Source organism: Puma concolor, chromosome B1, assembly GCF_028749965.1.
Source record: "Puma concolor isolate L17-30 chromosome B1, mPumCon1.1.hap2, whole genome shotgun sequence".
Taxonomy (NCBI): Eukaryota; Metazoa; Chordata; class Mammalia; order Carnivora; family Felidae; genus Puma; species Puma concolor.
In genome coordinates, this window is record NC_141670.1 from 76,388,386 (window position 1) to 76,406,953 (window position 18,568).

At 39.8% G+C, this 18,568-nt stretch overlaps 1 protein-coding gene across 5 annotated transcripts in view; it reads left to right on the top strand.

Annotated features, from left to right (window-relative positions):
* The first annotated feature begins 652 nt into the window (after positions 1-652).
* Positions 653-18,568, top strand: part of GATB (glutamyl-tRNA amidotransferase subunit B) — an 89,764-nt gene continuing 71,848 nt past the window's right edge. For 2 of the 5 annotated variants that reach the window (XM_025921991.2, XM_086704113.1), the window contains exons 1-2: positions 655-869; positions 2,759-2,909. In XM_025921991.2, the coding sequence (XP_025777776.1) occupies positions 694-869; positions 2,759-2,909 (327 nt within the window). In that variant the 5' untranslated portion in view covers positions 655-693. Of the gene's footprint in view, positions 870-2,758; positions 2,910-18,568 lie in introns of all 5 variants that reach the window. The other 3 variants (XM_086704114.1, XM_086704112.1, XM_086704110.1) reach the window with 3 other exon arrangements.

Here is an 18,568-nt window from a genome sequence, read left to right on the forward strand (position 1 = left end):
GTACCTGAAGGTACAATCTAGGTCTGTTTGTCTCTAAGCACCTCTCCTTAAATACAGCACTTATTACCTACATGAAAGTATCCTAGTTTCATTAACTTTTCTGTATAGCTCCTCTCCCAATAACGTAAGTCCCACGAGAATAGTGGACGTAAATGTCTTCCTCGTTCCTTTATCGTCAGTGCCTAAGAACTGTGCCTGGCATATAAGTAGGCACCCAAGTGAGTATTCGTGGCATTAATGCACAAATTAGTGTGTGAACGGGCAGAGTAAATAGAGAAAATAACTGAGTGAGTTTGGAACCTCAGGAAGTCTTCGCGGAGATGTCAAGTTCATTTACTTCAGCTGTTAAGGTTAACTGAGGTATAAGATCCCGCCAGGTTTCTTAGCTTTGGATCTCCGGCACCACCTGCTCTTACTCAAACTCATCTAGGCACTCCCAGCCACAAACCTCTCCAACTCCCCGCTAGGAGGAGTCACACCTCCCGACCCAGAAACCCTCCCACCCTCTCCTCTAGTTCTCCTTCCCTCCCCTCCCCGCCAGAGTTCCGGCAGCCTTCGAGTAGCAGTGCTCACTGGGAATAGTAGTCTTCCGGTGTGAGGCTAAGGCGTTTTATCCATTTCTAGAACTACGCTTCCCAGAGAGCCTCGCGGCAGAGGAAAGCTGTGTCACCTGACCAGGACTCTGGTGGGGCAATGGCGGCGCCCGTGCTGCGCGGGTGCTGCCTTAGAAGGTGTTGGGCTTTAGCCTGCATTGACAGCGGTTCTCGCCACGGAAGAGGGGCTGCGACTGGGTTCACGTCCAGCGGGAAAAGGGGACAGAGCTTCGTGGCTCAGCAGCCCCTCCTTACGGCCCAGAAGTCAAGGAAAGGGTATACTATTTCATACCATTACTGCCCACTTAGGTGTGAGGTGGAACTGCCGGAGTGGGGAGGTGGTGGCCACTACAGCCTGGCTTCAGTCTAGACGTTTTGTGGGCGGGGGGGTTGGACTGTAACCTGAAACCTAAATGAAAGAGCAACACGAGCCCTCTGTCAGCCTCGCCTCCGCACTAAATCATCAAATAGATAAGCATATTTGAGGAATTCGCGAGTGTAAAATCTCAGGTGTTTTCTTGAATGTAAAACTACACACACCGAAGTGTGGATTCAGTCACTTTACTAATAGCACTACCAGTGGGGTCCGTGACAATAAGCGGGATCTTATTTAGCTGACATTTATTTAGCGCTACTGTGGGAGAAGTGTTTTCAAAGTAGAGAGGGATCCTTTACCTACAAGCTCTGGATGGTGGTGGCTTAATATTGTCGGAAAACTCCACCTATCTGTGGAGGTGTTTAATGTTGAACGTTTTCTAGACCTAGGAGGATGCAGCCAATACAAGAGATCTTCCTTCTGATTAGAGAGCTTTGCTTCGTTTGTTAAATAGCCTCTAAACAGCTGTTTATACTTTATAAGACTTAAGTAGTTTCTTTTTAAATACAGAAACAGAAGGCACGTGTTTGGTAATCACTATATCCTTTGAGACAGTTAAGTTGGCATTATATTTGCTTTTCTGTTGGAGCGACAGAAGGAAAATGTCCAGAAACGTTCAACTTCTATTCCTTTTATAAATTAGATCGTCCGACTGTAAATGGAAAGTATTTTTTCTGTCATGTAATGAAACTTAAAAAAAAAAAAACACTTTTGAGTAATGTTTTAGCAAATGCAGACTTTCTGATGAGTTTTTCATTTAATTCCTCTCAGTAGCAGGCAGCGCTTCCAAACTTTAAAAGGAAGGACTTAATCTTCTCACAGCACTATAGATAGAGAACTTGTGTTGAAATGATTGGAACAAAACCCAATACATGCAAACAAAAACCTAGATAATATAGGAAATTGCATGGGAGCAAAGCAGAATAGGAACAGAACATGGGAGGAGTATGTGTAAACATGCATTGTCCAGGATGTATGATTTCAGAAGGAATAAGCACACTTACAAGAACCTGGAGAGATTTGTGTGTGGAATGTTCATATAGACCCAATAGAGTAGGAGTGGCCAGATAGAGATTATTATAGCATTTAACAGCTTCTTAGATTTTGATAGCAATCGAGCATAAACAAACAGGAACCTGAAACTGTATCTGGGGAATTGAAAAAAAAAAACAAAGCCACATCTTACAGTTTAATGTTTTCATTTGCACAAAATTCCCAGGAAGAGTATGATTTAGTGATGATTTATTATATCTGTGTCACTCTTACCATTTTACTTGCAAGCCATTGCATGATGGAGAATTTCCTTTCCTTTTTAAATAAGATATACAACTATTTATTTATCATTATTTCTCTAGAAGTAAAAGCATAATGTTTATGTTAATTCTAAAATATTTGCAAGATTAGCTTTCATTTACTGAGTCATTAATTGGGGAAAGACAGTTAATGTAGAAAATGCTGCTTTTCACTGAAGTCAGCCAAGCAGATGTCACGTGATACCCATTTCTAAATTGTTTCAGGACGCCAAATTGTTTCTTCATCACCTTCCTTTGTACAATGAGTTTCCTTATGCCATGTTGTAAATGCATTTTATCTTGCTGGTCTTGTAGATGTTCACTATGGATTGCTTTTGATTCAGTGATCAATACAATATGACATATTTTTAAATATAAGGATCTAAAATTTTAATAAGTTAAAAAATATGAAATTAATACGTATGGTTTAGGGTTGTAGAAATTCATGCATAGTTGCAGATCCAACTACTTCTTAACCATTATTTTTTTCTCTTTAGCGAACACAAATGGGCAGCTGTGGTAGGTTTGGAAATTCATGCCCAGATTGCCTCCAACTCTAAACTCTTCTCTGGATCTCAAGTCCACTTTGCAGCACCTCCAAATTCTTTGGTATCTTTTTTTGATGCATCTCTGCCTGGAACTCTGCCGGTAAGGTTTTTGTTTAATCATATTTCATTAGAAAATGCTTATGTTTTATTGGACGTAGATAACGATTTCCTTGTTTTAACATCTTGGCACAATTCTTAGAAAGTACCTGTTTAGGGATTTGGAGTGAAGTAGGATGAACTAAATGTTTTCTTTTTTTTTTTTTTTAATTTTTTTTTTTTGCAACGTTTATTTATTTTTGGGACAGAGAGAGACAGAGCATGAATGGGTGAGGGGCAGAGAGAGAGGGAGACACAGAATCGGAAACAGGCTCCAGGCTCTGAGCCATCAGCCCAGAGCCCGACGCGGGGCTCGAACTCACGGACCACGAGATCGTGACCTGGCTGAAGTCGGACGCTCAACCGACTGCGCCACCCAGGCGCCCCGAACTAAATGTTTTCTAAAGACCCATCTCTGTAATTCTGTTTCTAAATCTAAATGTCATCCATTTATTCATACATGTATTCACTCATTTCACACACATTTTTAAATGTCTACTAAATACCAGACCCTGTGCTATGAACTGGAACACAAAGATGAGGGGCATTCCTTGCCTTTGAGGAGTTTAAAGACTAGGTGGGGAGAAGTGTCTTACAAACAGGTAGAGTAGTGTGTGATTATGCCTGTGAAGGCGATATGAAGGACATGGTTTTGGAACCCAGAGTGGGGACATCTAATTTTGTAAGAGAAGGATTATTGTGAGAAATTGGGGTATGAGTATGATTGGAAAGCTTGTTGAAACAGGTGGTGTCTGAGGTATCTGAGAAGCCAGATAGGAGTTAGGTAAATGAAGGAAGAGAAGGAGTCTGGTCACAGAAAACAACATATGTCACATGATATTATAGTGTAAGGTTCATAATGATTGCGATTATTGAAAATTAAGTGGTCAATAGTAGAAAAAGTCAACCACAGTATACATTGAATTAACTACTTATTTACTCACTTTCACTTAAACCCAGGGAATGACTAGGTCCAGTGTACTCAGTCAGCAAGATTGTTATCATATAATTTCATACAGTTAAGTGGATTTTTAAGAAAAGGATGGAAGGAACAATATGAATATTTGAGGTAATCAATAAATCATAGTCTGTGCGGGACATACAATATCCACTGGGTGTGGGATTTCCTGCCATCCTTGGAGGGAGTGTGTATAGATAGATGGTGGGAACTGACAGGGAGAGGGAAGGATGGGTGAATTCTGCACTGTCTAACATGTGAATACAAGTGAAAGCTGGTTGATGTGACCATTGGCAGACTTGCAGAGATGGAGGTTTACTTTTCTCAGGGTCACTGTCCAGAGTAGAAGGTTATGGGCAATGCCTCCAATGTGCCTGCTATACCCTGGGCTTTGATTCTACTGGGCAGTGTCTCTTGTGCTTTTTGTTGTGGAGGACTCCCATCCCTGAAAACCCTATCCAGGCTCACCTTTGATTTGCTGTTGGGTCTTTTGGAGGAAAGACAGATAAAGGGATGTCTGTCCCTCCCTCCCTCCGACTTAGAGTGTCTGTCTGTGGAAAAATAATTTTTGTTTGGGAAGAGACAATTTGTCAGTTACAAACGTATGAGTTCCTGTTTGGGCAGAGATGCAGATATAGTGGAAATAGAGTAATATCTGTTCAGACAAATGAAATGGAAAGCAGTTCATCATAACACCTCTCCTTTTTTCCTTCTGAGCTCAGAACTTTTTTTCACCATATGGTAGTTCATTATCAAGAGGCTACACATAACCTCTGATTTCTTTCTAGGTTTTTGCAGCTGGGAATACAGAATCCAACAAAGTATTTATTATAGTTCACATTTAGAAATAGATCTATTTGCAGATAGGTATGTTTTCTATAAATAGGCTTTCATTTGTGGCTAAATGTGGTCAAATATTAGAGACAATTTAAAATAACTAAAATGTCAACATGCTTTGAAAGACTTCTTGCTATACACCAAAGAAGGAGGTGCTTGCCCAGTGATAAGCATAGCAAGAAAACAGTGAAGGTGTTTGGGACGTTTAAGTGGGTGAAAGCAGACATGAAATCAAGGGCAAAATTTTTATTAGTCCTGTTTTTCTTAATATTGGAGAGATTTGAGAATACTTAAATACGTATGACTTATAGTCAACAATAAGATATTCCATACTTAAAAACTGTGTTAAGAAGGTAGATTTCATCATAAGTATTCTTACTGCAATAAAATAAAATTTTTAAAAATGCTGATGAGGAACCAATGAAGAAGAGCTAAAAACAGTTAAAGAGGCTTGAACATATGCATTGTAATCGGTCTCTCTCCCTACCCCAGAGAAACCCCACTGAAATTACAGTAAAAGAATTTAAAAGTTATAAACCTATAAGAGAGTGGGAGACCAGAATACATGAGAGATGGTAGATGGAGGAGGGACTTACTTAGCAGAGCTGAATTAAGTATAACCCAAGAAAGGGCCGCTAGTGAGGAGTGAGACGGCATGCCCTTCGTAGCCTCAGAAGTGGTCAGGATATGGGATCCTTAATTATTGTGGAAGGCCAGGGAGAGGTGGAAACAAGGGATTGATTCTGAGTCTGGATATGGAGCAGTTAGACTTAACGTCCTCTCCCCTGACCCTCTGTAGCTGCCCCACTCCCCACAGGAATCTATAGTTTTAGGAAAAATTCAACTGGTAACACATTCTCCCTGGGACCCCAGGCAGAGGAAAGACACTGATGTTAGAGATTATCTACACTCTAGACTCCAGGGCCTGCCCAGTGCTTTTCTCTACACTGTTTGGGGACCTCAGGCAACCTTGTATAGCCATCACTCCCCTTCCCCAAGCAGGAATTTGCAGGAACTTGTTTGGAGATTACATGTCCCTGGAATGAAAAGCTTCAGATACTGAAATTTGGAGTGGTAGGGGTCTCTATAAACAAAACTTCCTGGTCACCTGATCATCCTAGAATGCAGGCCACCGGTCAACAAGTCCTGGATACTTACGTTGAACTTGTAATCAGCGTTTTAGTACCCTACTTCAAAATACAGACCGATGGCCAAAAATCACTAGACTTTTGAGGAGATTCTCCTACATAATGGAGACAGCCCCAAATAAAAAGACTAAAAGAAATAAGAGGCAGCAGATAATGCACCAGGTAAAAGAATACCTTAAAAATGAAAAGCTTTTATAAATATCCTCAGATAAAAAAGGTAGCTGCACCTTTGAGATAAGAGCATGATAGTACTTTTTAAAAATAATCAGAACTAAAGCTCCAAGAAATTAAAATTATGATGACAAAAAAATCCAGAGGAGTTAGAAGATAAAGTTAAGAAAATCTTCCAAAAAGTGTAACACAAATACAGTGAACTGGACAGTTGGGGATAAAATTAGAAGATTAGAGAATCAGTCTAGGATGTCCAACATCTGATTCATAGAAGTTCCAGAAGACAGAAGAGAGACCATAGACAAGAAGAAACTATCAAATAACACAGATTAATTTCCCAGAACGGAAGGACCTGAATCTTCAAATGGGAAGGGCCTGCCAAGGACCCAGTGCGAGGAACAAAAAGAGTCTCACATATAGGCATGTCATCGTGAAGTGTAGGAACGCCTGGAATAGAGGTAAGATACTGGAACTTACATAAAAAAGAAAAGAAAGGTCACGTGCAAAGGACTGGGAATCAGAAAGTCATCAGACTTCTATTTTTTTTTTAATTTTTAAAGGTTTATTTATTTTGAGAGAGAGAGAAAGAGAATGAGTGGGAGAGGGGCAGAGAGAGAAAGAGAAAGAATTCTAAGCAGGCTCCTTGCTGTCAGCGTACAGCCCAAGGCAGGGCTCAAACTCACAAACCGTGGGATCATGATGTGAGCCAAGATCAAGAGTCAGATGCTTAACGGACTGGGCCACCCAGGCACCCCATAAAGTCATCAGAATTCTTAGAAGCAGTGCTTAAAACTGGAAGAGAATGAAATGGTATCTTAAAAAAAAATCTTAGAAAAAAATGGTTCTAATTTAGAATTCTGTATCCACTATCAACTGTGACAGTAGAATAATAATATTTTCAGACAGGTTCTCAAAAACTTGGCCTTTTACTATCATGAAAACCTACTGGAGTAATGGAGAGCTTCCAGATTGCCAGCCCTGCAGCAGGCCTCAGGGAATCTGGTGGGACAGCAGGATGGATGGCTCCAGAACAGAGCCATTTCGAGAAAGAATGGGTAGCTGGGTGGGAATAGCAAATATCTAATGTTTGTGTAGATACAAGATTTTACATGTAGAGTCTTTGAGAATAATAAGCAATAAGTAAAGTGAAAAATATGAAGCAAATAATGAAATAAAGACTCGTCAACTCCAGAAAAGACACAGCGTGCAAGAAAGGAAATGTGATCATAGTACACTTACCAGCTTAGCCAAGAAACCCATTTACTTAATAATAATAGAAGAACCAACTACTGATTTAACAAAAGCTGATATAACTAGGATTTGGGGAAATAAAAGAACTAAATTCTTATCTACCATTATCAGAAGTCACATTCCAAATTGATAAGGCAAGAAAAAAATAAGAATATGCTCTAGGAACAGTTTTGGTCACAGATTCAGGGAGGCCCCTTTCTGCTTTCCAGGCCCTAAGTTGGTAGATTGGTTTTTGTTTTTGTTTTTTTGGCTTTTATTTATTTATTTTTTTAATTTTTACAAATAAGGCAATGAGTGAAAAATTTAGAGTTCTCAAGAGACAAATTAGTCAAAAGGGTTTTCAATGACGTATTAAGAAATTTTATGTAAAAGTAATATTAAGTAATCAAATATTAACCTCTGCTGGTTTCTCAGCCTTCTGCTAGTGAAATATCTTTTTTGTTCCCAAAGTCCAAATAGTGACAGACTCCCCCCCACACTCCCTACCTGTGATTCCCATCCTTACCATGCTTTTAGGAGGAACAGGCTCATCTATATTCTAGATTATTCATACCCAAATTTATGCATGTCGTGGGAGTATGTGCTTTCCTGGAGGTGAAGTGACCTACCTACCTACCAGTTTGACTTTTTGGACTTTAACATTACTCAGCTCACCATGGGATTGGACTGAAGAGTGGCATATTTTGTTCCTGAATAGAAATGTAGTAAACTAGGAAGCATGGGTAAATTCTAAGAGGCAAAGTAAGATAAAAATACTGCAAAATATCTTGCCTTATAACTTTATTTAAATTATCTCCTGGGGGGCACCTGGGTGGTTCAGTCAGGCGTCCGACTTTTGGTTTTGGCTCAGGTTTGTGGGTTTGAGCCCCATGTCGGGCCGCACGCTGACAGTGCAGAACCTGTTTGGGATTCTCCCTCCCTGTCCCTCTGCACTTCTCCTGCTTGCGCTCTCGCGCTCTCTCGCTCTCTCTCCCTCTCTCTCTCTCTCAAAATAAACACTAAAAAAAAAAAATTATCTTGTAGGAATGAAATTGGCCAAGTCTTGGGGCTCCATGTTCTAAAACAAGAACACCGTGTCATTAGGACAGGTATCAACTCTGTCTTTTTCCCAGATGAAGGAAGGATTGTCACTTGGCAAAAGGCCAGCAGCCTTGGCCAGCAGGTGATGGATTTTTCCAAAGGTCCCCTGGCACTGCATATTACTTAAAAATAGGAAGATAAATATGACAAGACAGCTCAAAGATCTGAAAGTGGTGCTGCCAGGGAACAGGACTGGCGGGTGAGGGCAGCAAGAGCTGCTGGTTTTCATTATAAATTATTTCAAAATACCTGCCTGTAATAAATTGTTAAACAACTAAAAGTTAGTTGTAAAGGAGCAACATATAGATAAGAGGAAATTATTGATAGAATCAAGTTCCTGAGAAAGCAAGAAGTATCTTCAGAGCACAGGAAGAAGGACAGCTTTCCGTCTGTAATCTCGCGGAAGATGGTCCCTCCAACCCATCTGTAAAGGCAACTTTTTAGTTTGGGTTGTGGAAGGTTGAGGAATCTCCCATCTGGTTTTTCCCTTTCCTAGCAAACACTGTTTCTTATATCTCACACTCCTTTTTGGAGCTCTTTCCTGCCTGAGTCAGTATCCCTTGCATTCTGGGTCTGTGGGTGATTCAGTCTCTCAGTTTTTCTGGGCCTCCAGTCGTTTCTAGCTCTTGAATGATAGCACAGAATTCTAAGTTGACAGTTATTTCCCCTCAGCACACTGAAGACATGATTCCATTGTCCTCAGGCATCTATTATTGCTGATGAGAAGTCTGCATCCTTTGTAAGTAATCTGATTTTTTTCTCTGATAGCTGTAGCCAGGACATGTCTAGGTGTGGATTTGTTTTTATTTATTCTGCTCAGTACCCAGTATGATTTTTCCACTTGAAGACTCTACCCTGGATTGTGGAGGTATCTCTGCGGGATGAATTCATGGCAGTCTCTACCAAGGCCCATTGGGCTTTATTAAACAAACTGTTTCCATGTTACTTTCTCAGCTCCTGAATATCACTCAGCTTGGATAGTGCCAACATTCAAGCCACACCCATGCTAGGTACAGGGCCAGGGGCCCTGATTTCTCAACACTTTCTTTTCACTTTGGCCTTGTGGCAGGTGGCCTGTTCCATATCCACTCCTATAGTTGGTGGCAGAACATTTTCTGCCTGGACCAGGATTTTGTGGTTCCCATCTCCCTGCCCCAGGTGTCTCACAACCTCGACTTTTGCTCCTAGGGCAGGGGTGGGGGTTAGGGGGGAGGGGCTTTAAGTGGCCAACATCTGGTATCCTCTCCACCTGGTGAACAATAATGATAGTAGTAAAATCAACTGACATTTACCGAGTGCATGGTATGTGGCAGGGACTGTTCGAGGTGCTTTCTTCATATGTGTTAACCTTTTTTAATCTCATAATAACTATATCAGACAGTTCTCGTCATCATCCCAATTAGAAAGTAAGTGGAGAAGCTAGATACAAACCCAGTAGTCTGCCTTCCAGGTTCAAACCTGTAACCCCTTTGCCATCCTATCTCTTATAGTGACCCTTGGGTGATACATGGCTTTAAGCTCCACTACTGCCATGGAACCCCAGTTTCCTTTCTGGCTTTTGAACTTAGGGGTGTGTGTGTGTATTTATAAATTTGTACATTTATATAATGTCTGTGTGTATAGATACAGTACTTGTTTTCATCCACCATGTCCCCTCCAACCCCAGTGTATCTGTAGTCCCAGCTATCTATCACTTAGGCTGCTATTTTGACCAGTGATTACAACCCCAGCCCCCTGCCCCTATTCTGATTGATGACTCTTCTGAATGTTTCTTAGGACCACAGGCATTTTATCTTCTTATTTTACCGTTAGTTTTAGAATTATATGGAATCCCATCATAAATCTTCAGACTGAAAAGGTCATTCAGCCCATTTTCTTGCTTATAGGCAGGATTACAGCTAAACTAAGGACAGCATTCTTTGTTTTTATTAGCAGGGATTCAGCCTCACTCATTACTTTGACCTAGTAAAACCTCTTACTCTGGTATAGAATCTTCCTTAACTTATTGAATAATTATTCACCTATAGAACTTAAGCGAATCTTAGGTTATCTGCCTAGAGTTTACTATATCCTACTTATCAGTGTCATCTCGATTTCTCTACTTATAATACTTTTATGAGATGTGAAATGGGAAGAACAATAGGAAAGGAAACATACTTGTTTGATAAAATGTCAAATTTACAACTCTTGTAATTTGCTAATGTTTCTAGTAAGGGTGAGATTTCATCAAGTTTGTTTGAAATTTGTGCTTGTGCAAACCTGCTTGGACACACACACACCCACCCACCCTTCAGTCTGTTACTTGAAATGCTTGCCCCCTCCTAGTGTCAATCCCTATGCAGGAGAAAGCAAAGAGAACATTCTGCCTCTGTTGATGCCAGCTGGTAGGTTGCTCAGCTATGGCCAGTAGATAGCTACTTCTGATAATCAGGCTGCGCCACAATTAGATTAATTAAGAACTAGTGACTCTGCTCTTGTTTTCCTTGTTTGAAAGCTCTTATCTGTACATAACACCGAGCCCCCTAGTAACTGTAAATGTCTATTGTTTCCAGAACAGGGGAAAGGGTTGTAAAAAACTGTTTTCCACACGTAGGCAAGAATATTCTCCTCTTTTCTCAGGATTAACCTGTCTAAAAAAGCATTTGAGGTTTTACATATCAAAGATGTTTGGAATTGGCTCTGGCAGCTGTGGAATGGAAACTGGAAGATTGTTTCCCATATTTTACAAAACTTTCTTTTATGCCTAAGAGTATATACAGTTGACCCCCAAACACGGGTTAGAGGCACAGAGTCAGAAATCCATATATAACTTTTGACTCCCCAAGAACATATCTACTAATAGCCTGCTGTAGACCAGAAACCATACTAATAACATAAATAGTCAAGTAACACATATTTTGTAGATTATATGTATTATGTGTTATTTGTATAATAAGTCTTCTAGAAAAGAAAATGTTAGTAAGAAAATTATAAGCAAAGGAAATTTATTTGTCATATTCTCCTGTATTTGTCGGAAAAATTCCACATATAAGTGTACTTGCACAGTTCAAACCTATATTGTTCAAGGGTTAACTGCATTACTATTAGCAAGAAGAGAATGGAAGAGGGGGAAAGATATGATGTCAATATATCTGAGATGATGCCTGCCCTCTGGAAACTAACAAACGATGGAGAGATGATGCTTTATATTAGAGATTCATACTTGAACATGTATGCCACGTTGCACCATAAGGGATCTTGGCCCTTAAAGAAATGATGATGTGAATACTTTGTAAAATACTTTGAGATTAATTTAATTTTTAAATTTCTTATGGCATATTTATTTAAAGTTAGCTGTCAATATCCTAGCTCTCTGAACATAGCAGATACTAGTAATAACTTTTGTTTTGAAGGACCTAATAGATTTAGAAATACTTGACTAGTTCTAGAGAGCATTAGGCTGAAGTGCTTTCCTGACTCTTAATTCTAAACGTAATTATAAAAGTTGTTAACTCAAAACTTCCAAACGAAATAGAAATTCAGGAACACAGCATTAGGGAAGTGTTTAAATGCATACATTTATAATCAGATCTATATTTACCTCTCTGTCCATTCATACTAGATTATGTTAAGTTATTTGACTAAGAAGACAAAATGTGACAGTTTTCTATTAAAATATTTTTCCATTTCAATGATTTGCTTTAATGTAATCTGTAGAACTTATAATTACATTATATTCTCAGTCTTTAATCTTGCCAGTCATTCTCAGAGTCACTTTGATGGTTTTCCTTCCTTCTTTTGTAAAATAGGGTGTTCCAGGGGTGAGGAGTTTTGCCCTATGACCCTTGTCCCTATAAAAGTGGTGTGTCTGTGAGTGTGTCTGTGAGTTCAGACACACAAATGTGGAAAAGTTCCCTTTCAGCTCCTAAACTCTTCTGATGGTCCAACACTTGCCTTATGATGTCAGTAACTGGCTATCTCCCATGAACTCAGATGACTCATGAGGGTGATGGACTCACATGTTCAGTAGGCAGTATGACCTCCTCTCCCCTCACGTCGGAATCATTTGACTCCTTCCCTGCCATGGATCTTTTCCCAGCTCTCTGTAGATTCTTGAAAGCCTCTCTCTTCACGACCATTTTCACCTCCCCTACCCTGTAGCAGTCTTACCTGCAGTATTCCCCACGTGAAGTCTGACTGTATTAATAATAAGGCTTCTACTTTGTATCAATATATATTTGTTTTGTATAGTTGATTGACCATCCTTCTTGTGTATATTGTTTATAGCAATTTATGTGTTTGATTATAAGTTTCCAAAAAGCAGTTCATGGACCTTTCTTGGGATGCTTGACAGTACCTTGCATATAACATGTATATAACACCGTGAATAGATATTTCTCTATATAATTGCATGCACATACATGAGGAGTCCATATGAAATAAAGTTCTAGGTGTCTAAAACCCTTTTGCCATTTTTTAACCTCTTTATGGGAATCTTTCTGAAGTATATTTTATACTTTCCCACTTTTGCATAGGGTATATTGAACATATAAGCTAACCTCTTGATTACTCAAGGTCATCAGCAACGTCAGTTATTGGTCAGTGTTGTAATATAATGCTGCCTTCAAAGGCTGTTGAGGTGTGTAAACCTATCTGATCCTACAGTAAATGGATCAGATACAGTAAAAGCCATCTTTTTATTCATATTGCGGTCTTTTTCCTTGCTATTATAGTTATCTACCCCTCACCTTTTTTTAAGCTGCTGTTAGTATATTTGACTCAAGGAGCCCCTTCTTGCTCATTTTCTGCTTGTCAATCATTGCTTCTCATCTGCTGTAGCCCAGAAAGCCTGATTATTCACTTGCTATTGTAAGTAAGAACAAGGCTCTGCACAGAGATCTGTTCTACAATATAAAGTACATGAGTGGTAAGAAGCTTGTTAGCTTCTTAAAGTTATAAACAGTATGAGAATGGAATAGAAAGAGATCCTGGAAATTATTCACTTTAGTCCTTTTAATTTACAGATGAGAGAGCTGCTGTTGTGACTTGACCACAGTCACACAACTGCTTTGTGTCCCAGTCAGATTAGAACTCATGCTTAGCTTCCAATCTATATTCCACCATTATCAGAATTGCTGGTAGGCATTGTTATTTTGCAGGTATGTGTATATTTCAAAACATAATACCATTGACAGATGTGTATGTAATATGTTTACATGTGCATCCACATGCTGATAGACAGACAGAGAGGCATTGACTATTTAGCATTGACACTGATATTATGCACTGTTTCTAACGACAGTGTCCACTGGGTGAGAGATCTAAATCTGGAGAGAGAGAAAAGAGGGAAAGAGTGCTGATTCCGAAGAAGAAATGGAGAAAAGAAAATCTAACCTAATTAGTCTTTCTCCAGACCCACCATTAAGGGAGCAGCTGTAGCTCTGGGCAGCTCTCAGCTGTACATATCACCATGCAAATACTGATTATAATGAAACATTCTTTTAGGATCTTTACTATATGCTTCCTCCAGGAAAATTTTCTCTACATTTTCTTTTGGTTCACGAATTCCCTGTTATGTCTGCTCTGCTTTTCAATATATCCATTGAGGTTTTTTTTTTTTTCTTCTGAGAGTATCTTCCATATATAGAAATTTGGTTTTTTCTTTTAAATGTCTCCTGACTTTTTAAAAAATTTTTTTAATCTTTATTTATTTTTGAGAGAGAGAGAGACAGACAGACCAACAGAGTGTGAGCGGGGGCAGGGGGGTGGACAGAGAGAGGGAGACACAGAATCCAAAGCAGGCTCCAGGCTGCAAGCTGTCAGCACAGAGCCCAACATGGGGCCCTAATGCACAAACCATGAGATCATGACCTGAGTCGAAGTTGGACGCTTAACCGACTGAGCCACCCAGGTGCCCAAATGTCTCCTGTCTTTTAAAAAATACTGCCTTTTTTGTGTATTCAGTTTTTGAATTCTTTAGTAATTTCATGTATTTTTGAAAGGTTTTTTTTCCTTGGGAGAGAGAGAAAGAGAGCGCACATGTGCAGGAGAGGGAGCAGAGAATCCCAAGTAGGTTCTGTCAATGTAGAGCAGAGCCCAACACCGGGTTTGATCTTGCAAACTGAACTATGAGATCATGACCTAAGCTGAAACCAAGAGTCTCATAGTGTTCAGAGTACAGATCTTTCACCTCCTTGGTTACATTTATTCCTAGATATGTTATTCTTTTTGATGCAATTATAAATGGGATTGTTTTCTTATATTCTTTTTCTGGTATTTCATTCTAATAAAAACACAACCAATTTCCGTATATTAATTTTGTATCCCTCAATGACATTTGTTAATTCTAATAGTTTTTTGTTGGAGTCTTTAAGGTCTTCTATATATAGTATCATGTCATCTACAAATAGTGGCAGTTTTTCTTCTTTCTTTTTTTTTTTTAAGTTTATTTTTTCTTTTTTTTTTTTTTTTTTTTTTTTTTTTGAGAGAGAGAGAGAGAGAATCCCAAGCAGGCTGAGTGCTATCAGCACGGAGCCCGACTTGGGGCTCGATCTCATGAACCATCAGATCATGACCTGAGCCAAAATCAAGAATCGGACATTTAATGGACTGAGCCACCCAGGTGCCCCAGTTTTTCTTCTTATCAGTTTGGATGTCTTTTTTTTCCCTTGTCCCATTGCTATGACTAGGACTTCCGGTAATGTGTATTGATTATGATGTTAGCTGTGGGTTTGTCCTATATAGTCTTTATTATGTTGAGGTACATTGCCTGTATACCCATTTGTTGTGAGAGTTTATCATAAATGGTGTTGAATTTTGTCAAATACTTTTTCTACATTTGTTGAAATGATCATATTGTTTTTATCCTTCATTTTGTTAATGTGGTATATCACGTTAATTGTTTTTTGAGACATTGAACCATCCTTGCATCCTTGGAATAAATCCCATTTGATTGTGGTATGACCCATTAAATGTGTCATTGAATTTGGTTTGCTAACATTTTGTTGAGAATTTTTGAATCTATGTTCATGAAAGATACTGCCCTTTAATTTTCTTTCTTTCCTCTTTTTTTTTTTTTTTTTTTGTAGTATCTTTGGTTTGGTACTGAACTAATGCTGGACTCTCAGAATGAATTTGGAAGCATTCCTTCCTCTTCAGTTTTTTTGGAATAGTTTGAAAAGGATAGGTGTTAACTCTTCTTTAAATGTTTGGTAGAATTTACCCACGAAGCTGTCTGGTTCTGGACTTTTGTTTCTTCGGGAGTTTTTGATTACTGATTCAATTTCATTATTAATAATTGGTCTGTTCAGATGTTCTATTTCTTCCTGATTCAGTCGTGGAAAGTTGTGTGTTTCTAGGAATTTATCCATTTCCTCCATGTTGTTCAGTTTGCAGGTGTATAATTGTAGTGGTCTGTCAAAATCTTTAGTATTTCTGTGATATAAGTTTCTCTTTCATTTCTGATTTTATTTGAGTCCTTTTTTTTTCTGGGTAAGTCTCACCAAAGGTTTATTAATTTTGTTTTATCTATTTTTTCTGTTTTTGTTTTTATTAAGACACATTTTTTTTCATAAATAATTTATTGTCAAGTTAACTAACATACAGAGTATGTAGTGTGCTCTTGGCTTCAGGAGTAGAGTCCCATGATTCATCACTTAAATGCAACACCCAGTGCTCATCCCAACAAGGCCTCCTCCTCAATGCCCATCACCCACTTACTCCTCCTCCCCAACCCCCCCCCCATTCCCCACATCAACTCTAAGTTTGTTCTCTGTATTTAAGAGTCTCTTATGGTTTGGGTCCCTCTCAGTTTGTAACTTTTTTTTTCCTTCCCTTCCTCTATGGTCTTGTGTTAAGTTTCTCAAATTCCACATATGGGTGAGAACATATGATATCTTTCTCTGACTGACTTCACTTAGCATAATACCCTGCAGTTCCATCCACATTGTTGCAGATGGCAAGATTTCATTGTTCACATAGCTGTTCAAGGCTAGCTGTGGGTGTGGCTGAGTGGGAGCAGTTTTGGAGGAGTATTAGTCTCAAATGAGCTACCTGCCAGTTATGGCAGGGTGGGAGCTGCTTTGGGGATTTGCTGGTCCTGACAGAGTCTGCCCATTGGGTATGGCAGAGTAGGAGCCATTATGGAGGGACATCTGTCAAGGCTAGCAGGTTGGATGTGGCAGGTCCATGGAGAAACACAGGGGCAGGGTGAACAGTGCTCGCAAGAACTGGCTCTGGCCAGCAGTGGGCCAGCTAGGTAGAATCAGGGCAAGAAGAATAGTGCTTGCCAGTGCTTCTGTTCCTGGAGAATATTCCTACAGATCCCTGCCTCTTTCACATGCCCTAAAACTCATCATACATCTACTTCACATATGGCCCGGGTACTTTTCCATCTTCTGCCTCTGTGCTCAGTCTCCAAGCAAGTTAGCTTATGCATAGGCCCTTTAAGAGAAGACACTTGGTTTCCTATATCTCTGGCTCCCTTGGAGGTAAGCCCCACTCATTTTCAAAACTCCTAGAGTTAAGCCCCACTGGTTTTCAAAGCTCAGCATTATGGGGGGCTCATCTTCCCAGTATAGTCCCCCAGGGTAGGGGGTGTCTGATGTGAATCTTTTTTTGCATTTATTTATTTATTTATTTATTTTTTAAATATTTACTTAGAGAATCCCAAGCATACTCCATGCTGTCAGCACAGAGCCTGACGTGGAGCTTGATCTCATGAACTGTGAGATCATGACCTGAGCTGAAATCCAGTCAGATGCATAACTAACTGAGCCACCCAGGCGCCCCCGGTGTGGATCTGGAACCCCTCACTCCTCAAGGAGGATCTCCACACGTGTGATATTACTCCCGCTTGTGGATCCCACATCAGTGGTGGAGGACCCAATACACATCTCTCCTCCTCCTACCATTCTCGCTGTGGCTGTTTATAACTTTAGCTGTGGAAGAATGTTCTGCTGGTCTTCAGGTCTTTTTCAGAGAGGGCTGCTCTATGTAGCTGCAGTCTTGGAGTGCCTATGGGAGGAGATGAGTACAGGATCCTCCTACTCCACGGTCTTGATCATCCATTTACCCATTGCTTTTAAAAGTTACCATTTTCCAAAAAGAATTTATCCTTTATCCTTTATCATTATCCAAAAAAAATTATTGAATAATTGCCTTCACCTTTGTATGGAAATGATGGTGCCATCTCATTCCTCTTAAGAAACAACAAAAAGTGGGGCACCTGAGTGGCTCAGTCAGTTAAGTAAGTGTCCGGCTCTGGCTCAGGTCGTGATCTCGCGGTTCGCAAGTTTGAGCCCCGCATTGGTCTCTGGGCTGACAGCTCAGAGCCTGAGGCCTGTTTCAGATTCTGTGTCTCCCTCTCTCTCTCTCTCTGCCCCTTCTCTGCTCACACACTCTCTCTCAAAAATAAATAAAACATTAAAAAAATTTTTTTTAGTAAATAAAAAAAGAGACAACAAAAAGCAATATGATAGAATTGAAAGGTTCAGCCAGCTATGGTGGGAGACCCATGAGGAAACTGAGGTTTTGTCTTGCCCTCTACCCCAACCTTGGGGAACCTGAGGAAAGTCACTTGGCCTTTTCCCCAGGTGACTCTCCTAGGCCTGCAAAGCATCTCTCTAACCCAGCCGTGTTTCCCTGCTGCTATCTGCTTTTTTCCTGATAAGGGAACATCTCTAGGCAGCATACTCGGTCTTCCCAGAGATTCATTCCTGAGGATGAAACCTTCAGCATTGTATTTGGAAAGGGATTTTCTCCCATTTCCACATTCCCTTATGCTGGTTTGTTTTCCCCTCAAAATATGTGCTTGGATGAGAGATTGCACACAGTAACAACGAACCCTTGTCAGAAAAGATGGTGCTATACTTAGAACACATAACTGTTTGTAATGAATTTGGTACACTACTGCACCAAAAAGTCTGTCATACTAGAAAGTGAGGCGGGGATATGTAGAAATAAAATATAAACACATTACCAAAGATACCCAGGAGTATGAAAGCTTAGGGGTTTTTTGTTGATATAAATATTTAGTAGTTAAAAAAATTACCTAACAGTGTTCTGTGACGCTATTTTTGTCTCTGACATTCAGGCAGCTCATACAGGCTTTGTACTGGTGATTTATACTAGCAGCCTGTAATAAAAATGCAGCCTGAAATCATGCAGCTGGGTACCATTCATTTTTCCTCCATGGACAGTACCAGAACTTAAAAAATTGCAGCAGACATGTAAAAGCTC